At 42.3% G+C, this 19,743-nt stretch overlaps 1 protein-coding gene across 8 annotated transcripts in view; it reads right to left on the bottom strand.

Annotated features, from left to right (window-relative positions):
• Positions 1-15,211, bottom strand: part of PPP2R1B (protein phosphatase 2 scaffold subunit Abeta) — a 35,126-nt gene extending 19,915 nt beyond the window's left edge. For all 8 annotated transcript variants that reach the window (XR_005835084.1, XM_040631233.1, XM_040631232.1 and 5 more), the window contains exons 1-11: positions 15,057-15,211; positions 14,143-14,233; positions 13,682-13,782; positions 10,014-10,246; positions 9,544-9,691; positions 5,304-5,459; positions 4,981-5,095; positions 4,510-4,580; positions 4,021-4,155; positions 3,122-3,295; positions 608-668 (exon numbers count right to left, since the gene is read on the bottom strand). Coding sequence is in view for 7 of the 8 variants with exons in the window: in XM_040631233.1 (XP_040487167.1) it covers positions 608-668; positions 3,122-3,295; positions 4,021-4,155; positions 4,510-4,580; positions 4,981-5,095; positions 5,304-5,459; positions 9,544-9,691; positions 10,014-10,246; positions 13,682-13,782; positions 14,143-14,233; positions 15,057-15,170 (1,399 nt within the window). In the remaining variant the exon portion in view is untranslated. The remainder of the gene's footprint in view (positions 1-607; positions 669-3,121; positions 3,296-4,020; positions 4,156-4,509; positions 4,581-4,980; positions 5,096-5,303; positions 5,460-9,543; positions 9,692-10,013; positions 10,247-13,681; positions 13,783-14,142; positions 14,234-15,056) is intronic.
• Positions 15,212-19,743: the final 4,532 nt, after the last annotated feature.

The raw sequence follows: 19,743 nt of genomic DNA, 5'->3' as shown, positions 1-19,743 counted from the left end.
AAACCTATTTTCTAAAACAGGTGTTCCACCTGACCCTGCCTGAGCTCAAAGCACTGGCAGCAGCCAGGGTAAAGCCTGCCTTTCACCAAAACCAGAAATCTGGGCCCCCCCTGTCCTCAGCCATAGCTGACGTCTTCCATTCCTAGACTCCTTTACTGCACCACTGTATACCTCCCCTAAGTCACCTCAAAGAAGCCAAGTAGCCACCTCCCCCTGGGCCTTTCACTGGCTTCCAATCCCGATCCAACCCGGTCAATAGTGGCTAAAGACTCCAATGCCATGGTCGAGCACACAACCTTGGGATAAGGAAGGAGTGTATGTATAAAAAAGACAGTCTAAAAATAACATAACAGAATGGCTAAGAAACAGGGCAGAGATTGTTTAATGAAGAAAATAAGATTTAAGATTAAAAAATGGTAGAAAATAGCAATGTCAAACTTGTGTTCAAAGGGACCTAAGTGGACTTTAATCAAAGCCTTTCTTTATCCCTACCTTGGAAGACAAAATGTCTGGTCAGATTAGCATTCTTTTCTAAAAAGGAAATACATAAACAAAATGGATGTATGTAAAAACACAGGCCTTTCATAATAATCTGTGTTTAACTTACCATGGTCCACAAGCCAGGCCATACATAAAGAATTCAGCTTTTCGTCAAAGAACTCCACACCCTACAGATACAGAAGATTCCATTAATATATATCTCCGAAGTTCAGAAATCGAGATGGTCTATTTACATTACATCAAAATGACCTGAAACCTAAAAAAACAAGTTTCCAAATAAGATGAATGCATGAACTAGCCAGAAAAGGAATAGCATGGAATTTGATTTACAAACTATAAGTCTATTTTATGAGACAGCAATCATAAACAAAAGCCTAAGTGAGATGGCCCAACCCCACTAAGTGGGAGAGAAGAGGGTGGCCAGGAGCCAGCTACAACAGTGCAGGCAAGCTGGAAGGCGACACCGTGGACAGTGTGCCAAGCAGTATCAAGATTATTTGTAAAAATGAGTTAACCCAGGAAAATACCTGTCAATAATAACAGTTCTCAATTTTTTCCCTTTCTGCTTAATATCATAATAAATCCTTATGGATGAAGAAACTGACATCAAGAAATAGAGAGATCCCCAATTAAAGAGAGAATGTCTGCGATGATGGGAGAAAGCAGAGGAGGGCACAAGACTCCAGGTGCAGTGGCCCCAGCGCAGTCATGAGTGAACCATCCTGGCCCCCCCCCCCCCATTCCGCTCCTCCTGCACACGGCAGCCAGCCCAGCACAGGCGGACTCACACACACCTGCGTCTGTGGCATTCCTGCAGCACGTGGGACCATGCTGGCCTCTCTAGTGCCTCCTCTGTGGGGGCTACTTGTCTACCAGTATTTTTATTTCTTTGGATGCTAAGCAGTCATTGACCAGTGAGTGTATATTTTAAATAAAGAGATGTAATACCAAGTGTCAGTGCTTTGAAAATAGTGACTTAATGAAACAGCTTTATAATAACAGATTATGAATAGGTTTTACCACACACTTAGATTACCATCTTGGCCGTCAAAAATTTCCTTTTCATTTCAGGCCATGGATTTTTCTGGAGTCTTAATTTTTATTTCCCAATTTTTGTGGCTTAACTTTACATTTACTCACCACGGTCGTCCACTAGCCAGTCTATACATAATGTCTTGAAAGAATTTATAAACTAATTGATATAAAAATCTATACAGATAAGAAGAAAAATAAGAATGAAATAAATGACACTAACAAGAAGTTGAAGACACTGAACAAAAAGTTCATGACCGATGCACATCATCCCCTGCCGGACAGGTACGAGTCAGCCAAACTCACCCCCTGCCTGCTTTCACACCCCTCCACCACAGAGCTACCAACCTCTACCAACCTCCCGGGCCTAAGGGGACCAGAGGTTAAAAGAACTGATCCTAAAATTTCCCCTCCCTTCTGGACAGTTGTTTCAGTTTTTAGCAAACAAGTTAGGCGCTGCTGCTTTCCACTCTGGAGAGGAAGATGCATGACAGTCACCAGTGAAGAACAGAAGGTGACCTTCAGCACTTGGGAGTGACAGAGACCAAAGAGATGACAAAACGACTTCCCCTGACCCTATTAGCTATTCACTGATACCTTTGGCATCTGTTTTGAACGAGACACTCCAAATTTTATAAAACATAATGCCACCGACACGCACAGGGCACACTTCATGAACTAAATATGCCAAAATAGGCAACAAATTCAGTGGTCCAAGAAAAAAAAAATTATTCCACATGCTGTGATCTGAAAATAATGGAAGGAGGGTAAGAGAGGATACACATTGCAAATTGTTAGATGTAAACTAACAAAGTATAGGAGCTTTCTCAAAAAATATTCAGGAATTCATTCATTCAACATTCAACAAATGTTATGTGCCTAATTCCTGCCAGGTTCTGGCAGGCACTGCGAGTAAAATGCTCAACACAGCCGCTGCCCCAGAAGAGCTCACTTGTCTATCTCCCCAGCTAGACTTCAATGGCACACGCTACCGACGGCGTAAGTGCGTATCAAACCTAACACTATCTAGGGCACTTAATACCCAGCACTGAAATTTTAATTAATGCAATGATCAGAGTAAAACTAATCATGAAACTGAAAACAGTAACACATAATGTGATAATGTGCTCTCTGGCCTCCAGACTTCATACCCCTTTCCTCTATGATGAAGCCTCAAGTCCCTTTAACCAGAATGTAGGAAAAGCAGTCATCAGGGACATTTTGTTCAGAATATAGGCAAACAGCTGCCCTGAGCAAAAATCAAAGTTCTTTTCCCAGTTCAGTATTCCTTCAGAGAGAGACACTAAATATCACACAATGTTGTATTATTTACCAAGAAACTGATTATATTCTGCTATGGCTTTGTATTTAGGTAGTGATAAGGTGAACTGTGTTTCTATAATATTCTTTTGTTAGAAGTTACTGCACCAATGAATATAAAAACCATCCTACAGGCAACTAGGTCAGACCATACTTTCATGCGTCTAAATGGGCATAACCCTATGAGCTCCATGGGCCTAATACGTGCCATGACAATCTGCCCCACTATCTGAGGCTACCCTTCACTTCGTGCGGCCCACACACTCACCAGCTGGCCCGCCAGCAGTGGCATATACTCAATGATGGCCAGCCGGACCCTCCACTTCGCATCTTCAGCCAGCTCCACTATGGCAGGAAGGAGAGACTGAGAGAGTTGACGGATCCCAATCACTTCATTTACGCAGTCCAAGTTAGAGATGATATTCAAACGAACTTCTGGACACTGCAAATACACAAGTCCCAAAAGAACACATATCAGTTCTCTGCCTGATATTCTCTTACTGTCATGATGAAGTAAAAACTGCTTTGAGGATTACATGTAATAATACATGCAAAGCATTTACGAACATGTCTGACAGTATTACTCAATAAATGTTAACCATATGGGGCGCCTGGGTGGCACAGCGGTTAAGCGTCTGCCTTCGGCTCAGGGCGTGATCCCAGCGTTCTGGGATCGAGCCCCACATCAGGCTCCTCCACTATGAGCCTGCTTCTTCCTCTCCCACTCCCCCTGCTTGTGTTCCCTCTCTCACTGGCTGTCTCTATCTCTGTCAAATATTAAAATCTTAAAATAAATAAATAAATAAATAAATAAATAAATAAATGTTAACCATGATTACAATTTTGATACTATTATACTCAACTTTTAAAAACATTTAAAACAAAGCTACATTAGCTTTAAAGAAAAGACACCAGTGCCTGTCAGTAGGAATCAGGCAGAGAGGACACAAAGACATTTTCAGGTCTGCATCAATGGCTCCTTGTGCTGATTTTCTGCAGAACTTGTAACTCCATACTCAAACACAGGAATTGTCACTGGTTTAAAATAAACTACCTTTTTTTAAATCCCTTCATCCATGCTTCAAGCTCTATTTTAGTAAAACCCCAAACCAAAACCAAACCAAATCACTGACTATCAAAGGCAAGAGAATTTTTAGCCACACTCACCTCATCCTTTAACTGAGCTAAAAAAAGAGGTAGAAGATGTTCGATGGTATTCTCTTTGCCCAAAATGGTAGACAATCCCATAATTACAGAAGCTAGAGCCGATTTGACGTGTTGATTTGTATCAGATACTAATTCCTAAAATAGAATCAAAATTAAAAGCCTTTCTTTTTTGGCAAGACAACAGAAACTTCCACGCCATCGCCCAAGGAATTTAAAGAGACAGCACTATTTCAATATTGATTAATTGATCAATTTCCTCAAGCCACCTATTAGATAATAGAAACCTATGCACCACAGACCATTTTACAATTACAAACACTAATAAGTAACAAATAACAGTGTCATTAAAATGACTGTCCCAACCATCCCCTATTCACCCTTAAACTCAAAGAGTTTTAAGGTAAAACAAAGAAACAAAAAAACTGAGGTAAAGTTTACCTTGTAAAATACAGGACAAGGTGAAACAAAAAATAACCTAATTAGGTTTACCTTTATATAGGGCAGAATTTGATTCATAATTATGGTCTCTCTACCTTCAGTGGGCAAGTTCTCACAAAGTTCTGAAAGAAAGAAATAGAAAAAACTAATAATGCTTACATACAGCCATTTACAAGAAGCCAGGTTTATCAACAGTTGCATCTTAAATCATGTTTAAGCAAATAAGCTCTAAGAGGGGAAAACAGCTCTTATTCTAAATGTACCTTTCATCGACCTATATGCCATATACACTAATCCAACCTGCAAAGGCATCTTTTTTACAAAAACAAGATACAACAGCTATTTGGTTTTAAATATAAAGGGAGTAACCTTGTCCAACAATGTGACATTCCTACACAATGAAATCATCTCTTATTGAAAAATATATTGCACAACAAAAACTATAAAAAAATTCACTGACATTTAAAAAAAAATGAAACAAAATGAATGATATATCCCACAATATAAATTGAACTCCTTAACCTTTTACTTTGTGGGCAGCAGCTGCTCGGACTTCAGCTTCACAGTCTTTAAGTAAGTTCTGAAAGGCGGGGATGAGGTCATTTAGGGTGATTTTAGGACCCACAGCTTTCTGGAGCTATAAAAAAATTTGTACAGGTTTTAATGTATACTAACAAGTTAATTAACATGAACAAAACAAAACAGTGTAACCTTCAAGTATGTTTTTGCTACAAGCACTTTCAATTCAGAAGAATTAATTCAGCAACTTTTGGTACAGAGCAAATCTGTGGGTTTGGAATTTTTTTTCTCTTGCCACTTAAAAAATGTCAGTACAATAATTTTACCTCTGAAAACTTGTCAGCTACCATGTAGCGAACCCTCCAAGATTTATCTTCTGCTGCTTGCCGAAGTGTAGGCATCACCAAAGCCTCGAGGTCCTCCTGAGACAGTAACTGGGCAATGCTGACACAAGCTTCCACAGCTAGGAGACGCACTGAATCCTAAAGGAACAAAATTTCTTTCTGTTAGTCAGACAAGATTTACAGAGAGCCACAGGAAAGTACAGTATGTATCGTGTGGGGCAGGACTGTGGGTGTCGTTCAAAAGAAAAAAAAAAAAAACACTATATACAGCTTCACATCTTTATGTCTTAAAACATACTTCACCTGGAATGGCTTATCTAATCCCTAAAAGTAGAAACAACCTTGTTCTAGAGTCAACAGTGAAGTAATTCCCTTAGCCAGAATGCAGAGTTTCTATTAAGGAAAGTGAAATGAAAATGTAAAAATTAAGTGAAAAAAAGAGAACATTTTAATGGTGTCTTCAAGGCCTTCCTATAAGAAGTTGTCAAGGGATAAAAAAATGAAAACTATACTTGAACAAACTGTTTAACAGATCACAACAAAAAACAAGAGAATAAGGGGAAGGGGAACAGGAAGCTCAGTTGTCCAAATACTCAGTTTGGGGTGGCAGTGATAGCAGGCATGAAATGACGACTTGGAAAGAAATACACAGAAAAACAAAAAGGCAATTAAAAAAACAAAACAAAACAAACCACTGGATTTGATTGAGAATCAGGGACAGAATAACTTTGAGGTAGCCAAGCCTAGAAAAATGCAGCAAAAAAATTTAGAAAGGTATGAGACTGATGAACTCAACTTCCCAAATGTAAATTGCCAAGTGTCAATATAATACCCACGTGTCCTTTGAGCAAGTAGAAATACACAAATTAGGCAAATCAATGAGAAATTAGGAATTGAGATTATAGCTTTGGGAATCATAAATATGTTAGTGGAAACTAAAAATACGTAAACACAAGCACCCAGGAGGGAGAGACCAAAAATGTGAATAGTGTGTATGCATATACGGGTACATATTTTATATCTATAACATACACATACATACACATAAGAGAGATAAGTGAAATTTTTTTTAAATTTTACAAATTTCACAAATTAAAAAAAAATTTTTAATTGTTGGTCAACAATTTACTATATGCCCAGAACGCTCACCCCTCCATCCAAATGAACAAGCCAACAAAAGGGCAGAACTAGGTTCTCAGTAGTGGCTATACAAATATTTTTGGAATCCAAAAACAATGCTAAATCAAGGGACTACTATCATCTATGGAAATATATACCAATAAATATTTGTTAATCAATTACCTTTCACCCCTATACCTGTTCCTTTTCCCAGGTTCTTCATCTCAGCAATGACGCCACCATCCAGCCAGCCAGTTTGGGCTCAAATCAAAACTCAAGGTCTCCTTGATTGCTCTTCCCCTCATCCCATCCAATCCCATCGTAGTCCTAATGACGCTGCCTGTAAACTGATCTCTAGATTCTCTCCACCTTCACTGTACCACTTTCGTTCACCATCCTGTCTTACCTGGATTATTGCAAGTCTCCTAACTGGTCTTGCTGTTTCTAATCTCGCCCCTGCCCCTTATAATTCTTCTACCCAGAAACCAGAATGTTCTTTTTAAAATGTAAATTCCATCAAATCACACCACCCCTACTTAAAATCTATGTGTATCCTCACTGCATCTAGAATAAGGAATCCAAACTCCATACCCTGACTTACAGGACCTCTGCTATTTGTCCCCTGCCTATCTTCTCCAACCTCATAGCCCACCAGAGTCCCTGTCACCCACTATGTTCCAGCCCTAAGTGTCCTGTCCTCCTGGAATTCTCTTTTCCTGGAGCTCTGGCACTCCAGGAAAGGGTATGGCTGACATTTTTCTTCTGTGTCTCAGTTTATATCACCTCCTCAGAGTCCCTCTCCAACTAACCAGTCTAGATGTATGCCCTATGATCACTCCCTGTTATGTCACCCTACTTTATTTTCAACATAGCGTTTATCATTATTAATGCTTATTGATGTTTATTATGTTTTCCCTCATCAAAATGTACACTCCATGACAGAAGGGCCTTTGTATGCCTTTGTAACACTGGATCCCAGCACCAGAACAGTGCCTGATACGTAGCAAGTATTCAATAAATATCTTTTCAATGAATGAATAAGCCAAGAACAGCAATTCTATCAGTGGTCAAACAGAATATACATACACACATTTTACAACTAAGCATTTAATATTTTTTCTAATATATCACTAGAAATTATATGCCTCTTACCAAAAAACACAGTCCCACAAATGAAGTGGTCTTACCACCCCAAAAATATCAAATCTAAATCTCATTAAGCTTCTAGATCAGGGATGGGGTAAACACTGGTCAAATCCAGGACTGTAGCTACTTTATAGAAATAAAGTTTTACTGAAACACCACCATGCCCATTAGTTCACACACTATAGTGCTTTTGTGCTGCAACAGCAGTTGAGTAGTTACAACAGAAACCGGCTCACAAAGCCAAAAATATTTACTATCTGGCCCATTACAGAAGAAGTTTGCAAACCCTCCTCCCCCACACTAGATTCAACTATCAATCTGTACAATATACTGAGGACAAAAGAAAATGTTAATTTATACCGTGGAAAGCATAATCAACAAAATCCTAAATGAGGACTCTAAACCTATCTGTCCAATGTGGTAACCACTAGCCACCTGTGGCTTCAGAGTACATGAACTATGGCTACTGTCACATGTTCAAATGATTATTTTGGACATACTGGGTTAAATAAATTATTAAAACTAATTTCCATTTTTTACTTTTTAAAATGTGACTACTAGAAAACTTAAGATTAACTTACATTCTATTTGTTAAACAGTACTGTTTTAAACTATAATGTTGAAGTAATAAATGTACAGAAAAGTAAGAGGTGATTACCACGAAAGTCAAGATGAGGTGTTATCTGAAGCGCGCAGGGAGCGGGTATGTTCGGGAAGGAACGTGTGCTAGTCTTCTAGGGTAGTGGCTGTCAAAGTTCTGTTTGCTAATAAGATGACATGACCTTATTCACGGAGTTGTATATTTTGTGCTCTTTTCTATATGCAATTTTAATAACATTTTTAAATAATGTGGAAAGAAAGATTTACCATCTTTCAATCTAGAATCTGAGAATGACACTCATCAGTATGCGTAATGTGAAGTGATTCTAGGATAGACAGTAGGCAAATTAAAACCCCAAAAGGATTCTTCCAGAGTCCAGAAACTCTGGGGGCAGATCCTCTGAACCAAAAAGAGAAGCAGTACAGCCTGGCTGTGAAGGCTGTGAACTCTGGAGCCAAACTGCCTAGATTCCGATCCCATCTCTACCACTGCTGACCATGCAACCCTGAAAAAGTTACTTCAATTTTCTGTGTGTTTCCTAATATGTAAAATGGGGTATCTACCCATGGGGCTGTTGTGAGGACCGAAGTACTATCTTATACGTAAACCCCTTAAGACAGGCTGAGAAAAATTACACACTTAATGTAGGTGCTCCTTATTGTTATTATTTCTACCCCAAAAAGATAAAGGTTCTTGGATTTAGAATTGCTATTATACAGAGTTACCCTATGCACTCATCCAGAGGACATAGAAGGTCAAACAGCCTTCTCAACACATGCCATGCTTGTTTATCTGAAAGTCAAAAATTCCAGGCAACATTACTCCCCCCATGACTGGCTGCAATGCACGAAAGTATGTTACCCCTTAACACAGCTTTGATCTTCCCTTCTAACATGGCTCCCATTTCCTTTTTTTTTTTTAAGATTTTATTCATTTATTAGAGACAGCGTGCACGTGCACACAAGCAGGGGGAATGGCAGAGGGAGAAGGAGAAGCAGACTCCCCCACTGAGCAGGGATCCACGACACGGGGCTCAAGCCCAGGACCCCAGGATCACAACCTGAGCCCAAGGCAGTCACTTAACCAACTGAGCCACACAGGTGCCCTCCCATTTCCTCTTTGACTCTTCTTTTAACCACTGCTAATGTAAGAGAAAATCACGGTCTGGTTAATAAAGAAATATAAGGACACTGAGATGGGTCATATATAAAGAAATATAAGGACACTTAAGTCTGAGAGCCCAGACTTAAGTATCAATTTAGCAAAAAGGATCCTAACATGAGAACCAAAACTCCCCTTAAAACGTTAGAGGAGGGGAGCATATCCATGTACCTTAAATACTAAAGGTTAACTTACTTGTTCATCTGAAGCTAGATTAGTGAACAGTGGAACAATTTCACTTTTCACACTGTCTAATTCCAAAACTTTTGCAAATTCGCCCAATTTGGAAGCAGCAGCACGTCGTACCATTGGAGTGTCATCTGAGCACAAGGAACGGAAGTGCCTGGAAAAAATAAAATAATGAAGGTATCTCTTGTCAAATACTTGATTAAACACCCCCAACACACACACACACACACACACACACACACACACACACACAGCCATGTTAGAGGTTTTCTCTTACAAACATCAGTGATTAGGCTTCTACTCATGGAAGTAACAAATACAAAACCACTAGTACATTCAACTGAGTGACAAAAAGTCATGTTACCACTTCTCCTATCCTGCTGGATAGCCACTCACTGTTAACAGGCTATTATTGTGTAAACTGTCAGCTGTGAGCTCCCAATAATCCCAAATAACTAAAAAACACCATATCTTACTGTCTAATTTCTGCTTTGACAGCATTTGAAGCCCTGGGATAGCAAACGCTGAACAAACCACACGCAGATGTGCGAGAAGTGAACCAATCCCCACTCGCCAGGCGCTTCACCAGAGGTACAAAATGAGCTTCCAGAGCAACAGGAGTATGCTCCTGGGAGATCTGCCTCAGGGACTCCACAGCCTTATCTCGAACTACGGTCTCTTCCACAGTTGCCAGACTTTCCAAAGGAGGCTGAAAAGACCAAAAAGGAAAATCAGAGAAGAAAACTTACTGAATCAGGTTAGCTACAGATTATCACCTTCTAAAGTGACTGAAGGGAGGTGGTACATATAACCAGAATGTTAGCTACAGCACACCAAATGGTTACTTTCAGTTCACACAGTGATAACATATGGTGGGTCCAACCTGAAGACACGACTTCTGTAGGACAGCCAAGATCTCATGTCCCAGATGGCAATTCCCAGATGGTGTCTACAAATGACACAGTGGAGACTTGACACAATATTAATATTACCGTGAGCTGAATGACTAGGTTTAAAAGATATGTAGCCAAATTCAGATAAGATCATGTTTATTTCCTCAAGAATAAGGCAAAAACATGAGCAACACTGGGCACCACAATTACATGATGACACCTCATCAGGCCACTGAGCCCACACAGGCTTTGGAGTATTATTCTACCATTCCTGGAAATGCAAGCAACCCTTGTCCACTAGTTCCACATTATCAACTTATCTAACACATGAAAGGCTGAGTCCAGAATCTCTTTTTTCCGAATACATCCGGAATCTTATGAGCCAGACATAGAGCAGGAGTTGCTGACAGAACAATGAGAATACAGACATGGTAGGGATCCTTGTTTGCAGCTTCAGAAACAGAAAAAACCAAAAGGATTGGTCTGGACCGAGATCAGTAAGTGAACATGACACAGCCCAGTAAAAAGTGCAAGAGGGCTGGTTCTCTGAACCCCTACCTTTCTGGATGTGCATTTGAGCTAGGTATATTCAGCATATGCCATGAGCTGCAAATGTCAGAGACAAAATCCACATACAGAACTGACCAAGAGAGTGAAATAGAATTATGAGTCAACCTAATAATGAGTCTACCTATTAACACATTTCAAAAATTGTTTGGTACACACAGAAGTAGAAAGCACTCAGCTTTCCTAAGAGGTATTTCAGAAGCCCTCTTAAAAGACACTGCTTTCTTACTTGTTTGTGAATGCCTCTCATGATCTACCCCTTGCCTTCTCTGTGCTCCTCTCGTACAGTATCACTGGACGGTCTCTATCGCCACTATAACATAAGGCCTAGCTCCTGAGAATCAATCAGTTGTCGTCTCTGGATCTGAAGTCTGCCTATTTCTCCAGGCCCTTTCCCTACAGCCCCACCCACCATTCCTGTGCACTCTGGGTCAACACACCAGCAAGGCAACCTGTGTCACACTTCCAAACCCCTGAATCAATGAATGATTATTGTTGTGTTGTAGCACTGAGGACAGAGAAAAAACAAGGCAGACAGGTTCCCTACTCAATAGACTTTATATTCTAGTGGAGGAAGACAACCAATCAAGAAAACTATCATATGGTGAGGAGCACTCTGTGAAGAAACAGAACAGGATGATGTGCTATGGGTGACTGGGAGGCAATTTCAGTTTGGGCATTCAGAGAGGCCTCTCTGAGAAGGCGCACTGAAGCTGGTATCTGAGTGACAAGGAACCAGCCACCAGAAGCTCAAAGAACATTAGCGGGAATACCCAGTAAGGCAATAAGCTTGGTTTATTCAAAGAACAGAAAGACCACTGTACACAGAATGAGGTTATCAAAAGGGAACACGGCATGACATAAATTCATAGAGATAGCTTGTCCCTTAGTTTACAAAAACTAAGGAAGGAACTAAGAGCCAAGACAGGAAGTGATCCATTTGCTGGGTGAAGAGTGAACTAGAGGGAGAGGGTGGGAGGCAAGAGTGGAAGGCAACTGGTCAGGCCGTTACTGCAATAATTCTGAGGAAAGATCGTGAGATATGGGAAGACGAGAAGAAGAGCTAAGTAGTGTGGGGAGGAAGGAAAGTGAACTGATTTGGAATGTACACAGAATCTATAGGAATTACTAACACATCAAATGTGGAAAATGAGGGAAAGAGGATGCAAGAATCTCTTCCAGGTTTTGGCTTGCCTAAGTGGGTAGACAGTGATGCCATTTACTGAGATGGGACCACTAAATGAGAGGCATATTTTAGGGAGAAAATTGAGTTCTGTTTCAGGCATGTTAAATTTTAAATGCTTGTTTGACATCCAAGAGGAAAAAAATCACAGACAGATATAAGCAGATATTTATATCCGTGGAAAGGTCAGAGATAGAAACAGAAAACACAAATCAGCATCACATAAGACAGTATTTAAGCCATGAAGAATACATTTCTATGTCGTCCAATTGGTGAATTTCTAGTCATCCTTCAAAACCTAGTTTAGACGTCACCCCTCAAGAGGTTTTCTCTCATCACCCTGAGTTAATCTCTTTCTCCTTTCTATTTAGGTACCTTGTATGTGCTTCTATTTTTCCATCTAACACTGTACAGTAACTACTTGTTGACACAAAAGGGGAGAGACCTCATTCCATTCACACTGGTCTTCTTTAACATTAACACTATAACTTCAGTGCCTGATACAGTAGGCTCTCAGTAAATGTCACCCAAATTGAACTGAACTCAAAAAACCCACAAAGTAGGGGCGCCTGGGTGGCACAGCGGTTAAGCATCTGCTTTCGGCTCAGGGCGTGATCCCGGGGTTGTGGGATCGAGCCCCACATCAGGCTCCTCTGCTATGAGCCTGCCTCTTCCTCTCCCACTCCCCCTGCGTGTGTTCCCTCTCTCGCTGGCTGTCTCTATCTCTGTCAAATAAATAATAAAATCTTTAAAAAAAAAAAAATCCACAAAGTAAGTCAGAAGCAAACCACAGGCTTACGATCAAAGATAAAAAGCTAATAAACATTTCCAAGGAGGCTGATTAGTTCAGTCTGTAGAGCATGTGGTTTTTTGTTTTGTTTTTTTAAGATTTTATGTGTGAGAAAGAGAGAGTGCTCGCACACACACGAGCAGGGGTATGGGGGTGGAGAGGCAGAAGGAGGCTCCCCACCGAGCAGGGAGCCTGATGTAGGGCTTAGTCCCAGGATCCCGGGATCATGACCTGAGCCGAAGGTAGACGCTTAACCGAGTCACCCAGGCGTCCCAGAGCATGCAGTTCTTGATCTTGGGGTTGTTCGAACCCCACGCTAGGTGTTGAGATTACTTAAATAAATAAAAACTTAAAAAAAAAAAAAAAAAGCAGCTAATAGGCATTTCCAAAACCATGACACTGCTAGATGAGAATTAAGATCTCCAATTTGTGTGTGTGGCAGGGAGAACCCATAAAAACAATCAAACCCTTTTTCTCCCAACCTCTAAACTAACAAGCAAGTCCACAGAGGCAAAAAAGAGAAGAGGAATAAGTTCTTATGCTCAGAGTCAGAAAAAATAAGTGCCTACATTATTTGTTTCCCCAATAGCCAACACTGTGACTATCCATAAAAAAGATCTGCATTAAAAATGCTGTAGTGTTCCTATCACCAAACAATGTATCATTTATACTGGAAAAGTTCTGGAAGAATGATAGGCAGAATATACTTACCAGCAAACAGTAGGCAAAGTCAGGACCTCCCACCAGGCCAGTGAAATTTCCCAGTTGCTCAGCAAGAGCTAATAGTACCTCATCTTCATCATATATTGTATCTGGAAATGACAATAATCCAGTACTCATCAACAAGGATAGCTGGCCCAGAGCTGGATACTCACACAAAACTAGGAATAGACTCGATATTTAACTAGATAGTCCTGTAACAGTCCTAACAACATTCTGGATCTGTTTTACACAATGAATTAGAAATTGACAATCCTGTATCAATTACCTTCCCATTAACTAAATAATGTTTTAATACCTCTGGCCACAACATTATGATATGCCCTGTCTTGTTTCTTTTGCACAGAAGGCATCAGGCTCAGCTTAGTACTTAATAGCATGGTTAACAAATTCTAAAAAAGAGTCAAAGTTTTGAAAGCCAATAGAAAATTTTAAACCAAAAATTCACATACCTGTAAGGAATGGCAGCAGTTCTGTTCGCGTCCTTTCTACTCCAAGTGCTAGAGCAATTGTTGATAACTTCTTAATACTGTTGAGACGGAGCTTTAAAAAAAAAGAAAGTGGAAAGAATGAAGTAAACAATTGTGATTTAGACCAAAAGACAAAAGTTGCGAACAGGTGAGATAATGACATACAGTGACAAGGAGGAAAACCTTCAATTTAGATTTTATTCTATGAGGAACCCCAGGAGCAGTGGGAACACAGCTTCATTTTAGCCAAACGAAGGTTTCTTAAGAGCAACACTCAAAGGGCCCATTAGAAAAAGGAAAAAGAATACCACATCCAGGAAGTGAGACAATTTCAAAATGAAAACACTTTGGCAGCGGTGAAGCAGGTGAAATGGTTGAATCCTTGGCTTTCCAAAAAGTTACACCAGAGCTGATACACCGACTCCTCTAGGTTAATAAGCCACCCCACTCTCTTTCTACCCAACAAGCCAGGCCGGTTTTCAAGCCGAGAAGGCTTTCATCCACCTGCGGCTCACAGGGCCCTCCGACATCCCTGCCACCCGCTCCAGCCTCCTCGGGCCCGCGCCGCCCTCCTCCCCGCCCAGGACTGGACGCGCGTTCCCCCTCAGCACCGCCCGGAAGGGGCGCCCCGGCGAGAAGCCGGTGCTCCCACAACCGCCAGGACCGGATGCGACGCCTCAGGCGCTGCGAGGAGGGGTGCTGGAGACGCCCGAGGGAAGGTCTGGTCAGGCCAGTGCAGCCCCTCATGGGTCTGTATCCTCCTCCCCATCAAATTTCTGCTCCAAGTCAGGCTCTTCCAGTCCCCCGCCCCCCCCACCACCACGGAGCCGGCCTTTCTACTTCCCCACCACACGCCCGGCCGGACCCGCCTCCATTCCCCAGCCCGATTCTAGTACCTGCACATCCTCGTTGCGGAGCTCGTCAATTAAAACCGCAATCGGGTATAGCGAATCGTCTCCATCTCCTCCCGCTGCCCCCGGGCCGGTCCCGGGCCCCGATGCGCCCGCCATGTTCTTTCTCCTCCGGCTGCTCGCCGCCCGCCCCGCGCCCAGGCCCCGCCCCGCGCCCAGGCCCCGCCCCGCGCCCAGGCCCCGCCCCGCGCCCAGGCCCCGCCCCGCGCCCAGGCCCCGGCCGGCCCCCGCGCCCAGCGCCCGCCCCCCGCGCCCAGGCCCCGCCCCGCGCCCAGGCCCCGCCCCGCGCCCAGGCAGGCGGAACTAAGGCCCGCGCTCCCACTCCTCGGAGGCCGGGGAGCAGAGTCTCTGCCGGAGTGGTGGAGGTCACTGCGCAGATCCCGTTGCGGGAGCTGTACGTTTAAACTCCAGAAGAAGGGTGGGCTGAGAAACCGAATGGAGTCCCCACATCCTTTACGCAGCCGAAAGTAACAGGGGCAGGAATTCATTCTGCTCTTGATGGGCTGAGGGGTCAGAGACCTACCTGAGTGATACGAGCTGTGCTCCTGGGACTCAAGCCGACCAACCACCAACGAGGATGCCCAAGGCCCAGGAGGAAAACAGATTTAGCACCTCCCCTGACTTCATCCTGGCCCTGAGCCACCGGGTCTCCAGCCCTAATTTCCCCCGCTAGCCTCAAGCTTCCACAGAACCCCTCCACCTCTTCCTCTGGCCTGTGAGCCAGAATTGTATCTGGCTCCTGCTCCGTAAGACAAATAACGCGGGCGGTGAGAGAAAATGAACACTGCTGTCCAACTCCCCAGTCAATATTTTTTCCGCTTTTTCCATGCAAGCTGTTAAAAACATGCTGCTCTCTTGTTTTTGTGTTTCTTTTCAGTTTGGTACTGGAATGGTGCCTTCTGTTGTTTTTTCTTCCTCCCTCTTTTAGGTCTTTAGCATGCTAGAAGTACAACAATCAAGCAAAACTAGGACAAGCTTTAATCCTTCCAAACTGGGTGGAGTGGCTACTTTGCCTGTACAAGAAAGGCTAAACTGACCCCCCCTAGAACTCCAAGAGTCCTCAAAGGCACCAGGAGGGGGAAGGGGGTATCGGAGTTTCTTATAAAACTTAATGGAAAGTTTTCCTTTACCCTTCTGAGGGCAGCACAGAACCACCAGAATGTCCCCTCTTTTTTGTTCATCTTAGATTATAAGCAGCTTAGAGTGATAAACTATATATGGTGATCATAAACTCCAAAATGGTAATTGTAGGTCTGATTAATAAAAACAAAATTATTAATGAATGCCATCTAGGAGACTTAAAAAAAAAACACTGCACTCATCAGAGGAGACAGAGTAGATAGAGCCTTTGATAGGAATAAAAGTTTGGGAACCAATGGACTGAACAGTAGCTCTCAAATTAGGTCTGTGGATGTATTCTGTAGGGACTTCAGTTTGGTTTTCATTTTGGTAATAATTTTTGGATTGATATAAGCATATTCTGGACTATTTGGATGACCACTTTATAACCAGTATTGCCGCCCTATTTCAATACTTAGGTTTGCATGTGTGTTCCCGTGCTGCTTTTACCCTTCCAGGATAATGAGAAAAGAACGGAGGTGGATTAAAATGAAAATGGTGTTTTCATGCACAAAATGAAAGCTAAATGACACCATGGAAATGCACTGTCGCAGCATTTCCAACAGAAGAGTAGTGAGAAAACAGGTAATACAGGTCTCTTGGTGGCACAGGCACATTCACTTCTAAAGAAGCTAAGCGTTCACAGGCAATACCTGAGTGACAAGGGATAATTCAGTCTCCTGTGTATTTGATTTGCAGATCTACTTTGGGTTTTTAGTGTATATAAGAACTATAAATAAAAGAACATTATATTCCTACTTTATATTTGCAAGTTTAAGTAACATCATAATAAAAATAATTTAAGTTGGGGGCACCTGGGTGGCTCAGCCAGTTAAGCATCTGCCTTCAGCTCAGGTCATGATCCCAGGGTTCTGGGATGGAGCCTTGAGTCTGGCTCCATGCTCGGTGGGGAGCCTGCTTCTTCTCTCACTTCTCTCTCTCTCTCTCTCTCTCTCTCCACCCCCCTCTCAGATAAATAAAAAAATCTTTAAAAAAATAATTTAAGTTGCCTGAGAGTTTCCATAATTTTTTTTTCCCTTTAGAAATGGATCCAAATACCACTCAAGGTTGATAAACAGAGGGCTAAGAGGTTTTCGGATTTTGTACTTTACCAGTTAGAAGATCAGAGGGGGGGCGCCTGGGTGGCACAGCGGTTAAGCGTCTGCCTTCGGCTCAGGGCGTGATCCCGGTGTTATGGGATCGAGCCCCACATCAGGCTCCTCTGCTATGAGCCTGCTTCTTCCTCTCCCACTCCCCCTGCTTGTGTTCCTTCTCTCGCTGTCTCTATCTCTGTCAAATAAATAAATAAAATCTTAAAAAAAAAAAAAAGATCAGAGGGGGTTCCTACTGGCATGGGAAGGAGAAATCTGTTCCCTTATACTTAATGTAAAAAGTCTTCAGAAATGGTGGAGGAAGCAAGCAGAAAGAGAAGCACATTAAGTCAGATCCATGCATATCATCATCTACATGTCAGCTCAAGCTTAGATGAGCCTCATTCTGAACAAAAATTAGCACACTGATTAACACTAAGCTAGTTTGTTTAAAACTCAGATATGCTTTCCTTACCCAAGCACAATGAACTGGATACCTAAGGAATAACTATGATTAAAGATGAAATCACTAGCTGAAAAAAACAGGTGCCAAAAAATTGCCTGGTTTGAGAGTCATCAATTCTAGACTTCAATTCCCACCTCTGTCTCTGACTCATTGTGACCTACCTCTTCCTATGCCTCAATCCCACCTCCCACCCCCTCACCCCCAATAAAGTGGAGTTAACCACCTCTGGGTTCCTCTCTAGTTACTGTGATGATGTGAGAACAGAACAGGTAGTAAACATGGAGATGCTAATAAATCCTTCAATAAAGAAACTAATTAAAACAGACTACAGCAGAAACAGGCTATTTCAAAAACTGGGCCAAATGGAAACTGGAACAAAATCTAAGTCTTTTGGGGAGTGTGGTCCACAGACTATCTGAATCACCTAAGATGCATGTTTAAAAAATGCATATTACTGGCTTGCACCCCAGATCCACTGAATCAGAACCCCTGAGAGTAGGGCGGGGCATTTGACTGTGTAGCCCTGGTGATTCTAATGTACACTGATATTACAAAGTCATTGATTTAAAAACATCTGGAAAAATCATTTCCATGTCAACAAGCAGCTGCTCAGGAAGAGTCTGAGAAGAGTCTTTGGAGGCTGCCTCCTGTCCAGAAAAAGCAAATGAGTGCAAAAACTGCTTATCGATAAGCAATTCTGTCCCTATTGCCAGATTAAACTGATCCCTCTTTTCCTGGACTCTGGGAATGCAGCTAAGCATGACAAATACAGCACTGTGGCTCTGAGCTATTGCCACATCCTCTCTATTGCTCCCCTGGTCCCCTCCCCACGACCCCCCCCCCACACACACACACATACATACACGAAACTAATGACCAGGGAGCGCCAGAAGCAGCAGCTGATATTTGGCTGGGGGTTTAAAGCAACACTCAGGAAACAGTGTGACATTCTCAGCACAAAAGCACTGAGTTCTAACACCCACAGGCAGTTCACGCATCTAGTGAATCAAGTGAAGACAGGGTCAGACTTGCCCCATTCCTGTCAGACGAAGCATCAAGACTATGGAGAAGCACAAGCAGATGGGACGAACAGGCTTAGTCTTGTAACCATTCCCGGCGTCACAGCAGAAAAGGGTCAACCTGGGGGTGCCTGGGTGGCTCAGTCAGTTAAGCGTCTGCCTTCAGCTCGGGTCATGATCCCAGGGTCCTGGGATTGAGCCCCATGTCAGGCTTCCTTCTCAGCAGGGGAGTTTGCTTCTCCCTCTCCCTCTGCTCCTGCTCTCTAATAAATAAATAAAATCTTAAAAGAAAAAGAAAAGGGTCAGTCCTGAGGAAGTCTGAAGGACATCACCGTCATGCTTTGTAGCCTCCTGCCTCACATTGATTCAGCTCGCCTCTTCCTCCCCACCTACTGGGCTCTACAAAATAAATGTTCATTCAAGCTGATCTGCTTCAGAGCCACCCCCCCACACCAGAAGAGAAGGCCAAGTGCAAGAGAGAGACCTGTATGCAAGTGGTTTTCTCAAGGCAGACTCACAAGTGTCATCCCATTGAAAAGGCAGTCAAGAAATAGTAGATGAAAAAAAAATTTTTAATTAAAAAACAAATAAAGTGGGTAGATGGTCCAGTTCACGCACTAGAAGCCTGAGGTACATGCAGGCATATTCCAACTATCTTCGTTTAGCAAGATGACCCTGGTAAACTGATTCCCAGGTCTGTACTTAATTCATTGCAAAGCAGTAATTATCACCATGGCATTAATAATATTTTGAGTTTATATTTATACAAAGACTGTCTTAATCCTGTGGAACTCAAACATTTTCACCTCAAAATTTTAATTCCATTTTAACATTGGGAATACTTGACAAAGAAAAAGAGGCTTTGTCTGGAATCACACAATGAATCACAATGAATGAAAGAGCTGTGTAACGCGTAATCATGGATCATTACTACTCCTGGCTTTACCCTCTACCTCTATGCCACAGTTTACCACTAG

Source organism: Ursus maritimus, unplaced genomic scaffold, assembly GCF_017311325.1.
Source record: "Ursus maritimus isolate PB19 unplaced genomic scaffold, ASM1731132v1 scaffold_16, whole genome shotgun sequence".
Classification (NCBI taxonomy): domain Eukaryota; kingdom Metazoa; phylum Chordata; class Mammalia; order Carnivora; family Ursidae; genus Ursus; species Ursus maritimus.
The sequence above is the reverse complement of the archived record's forward strand: the minus strand, read 5'-3'. Positions and strand labels throughout refer to the sequence as shown.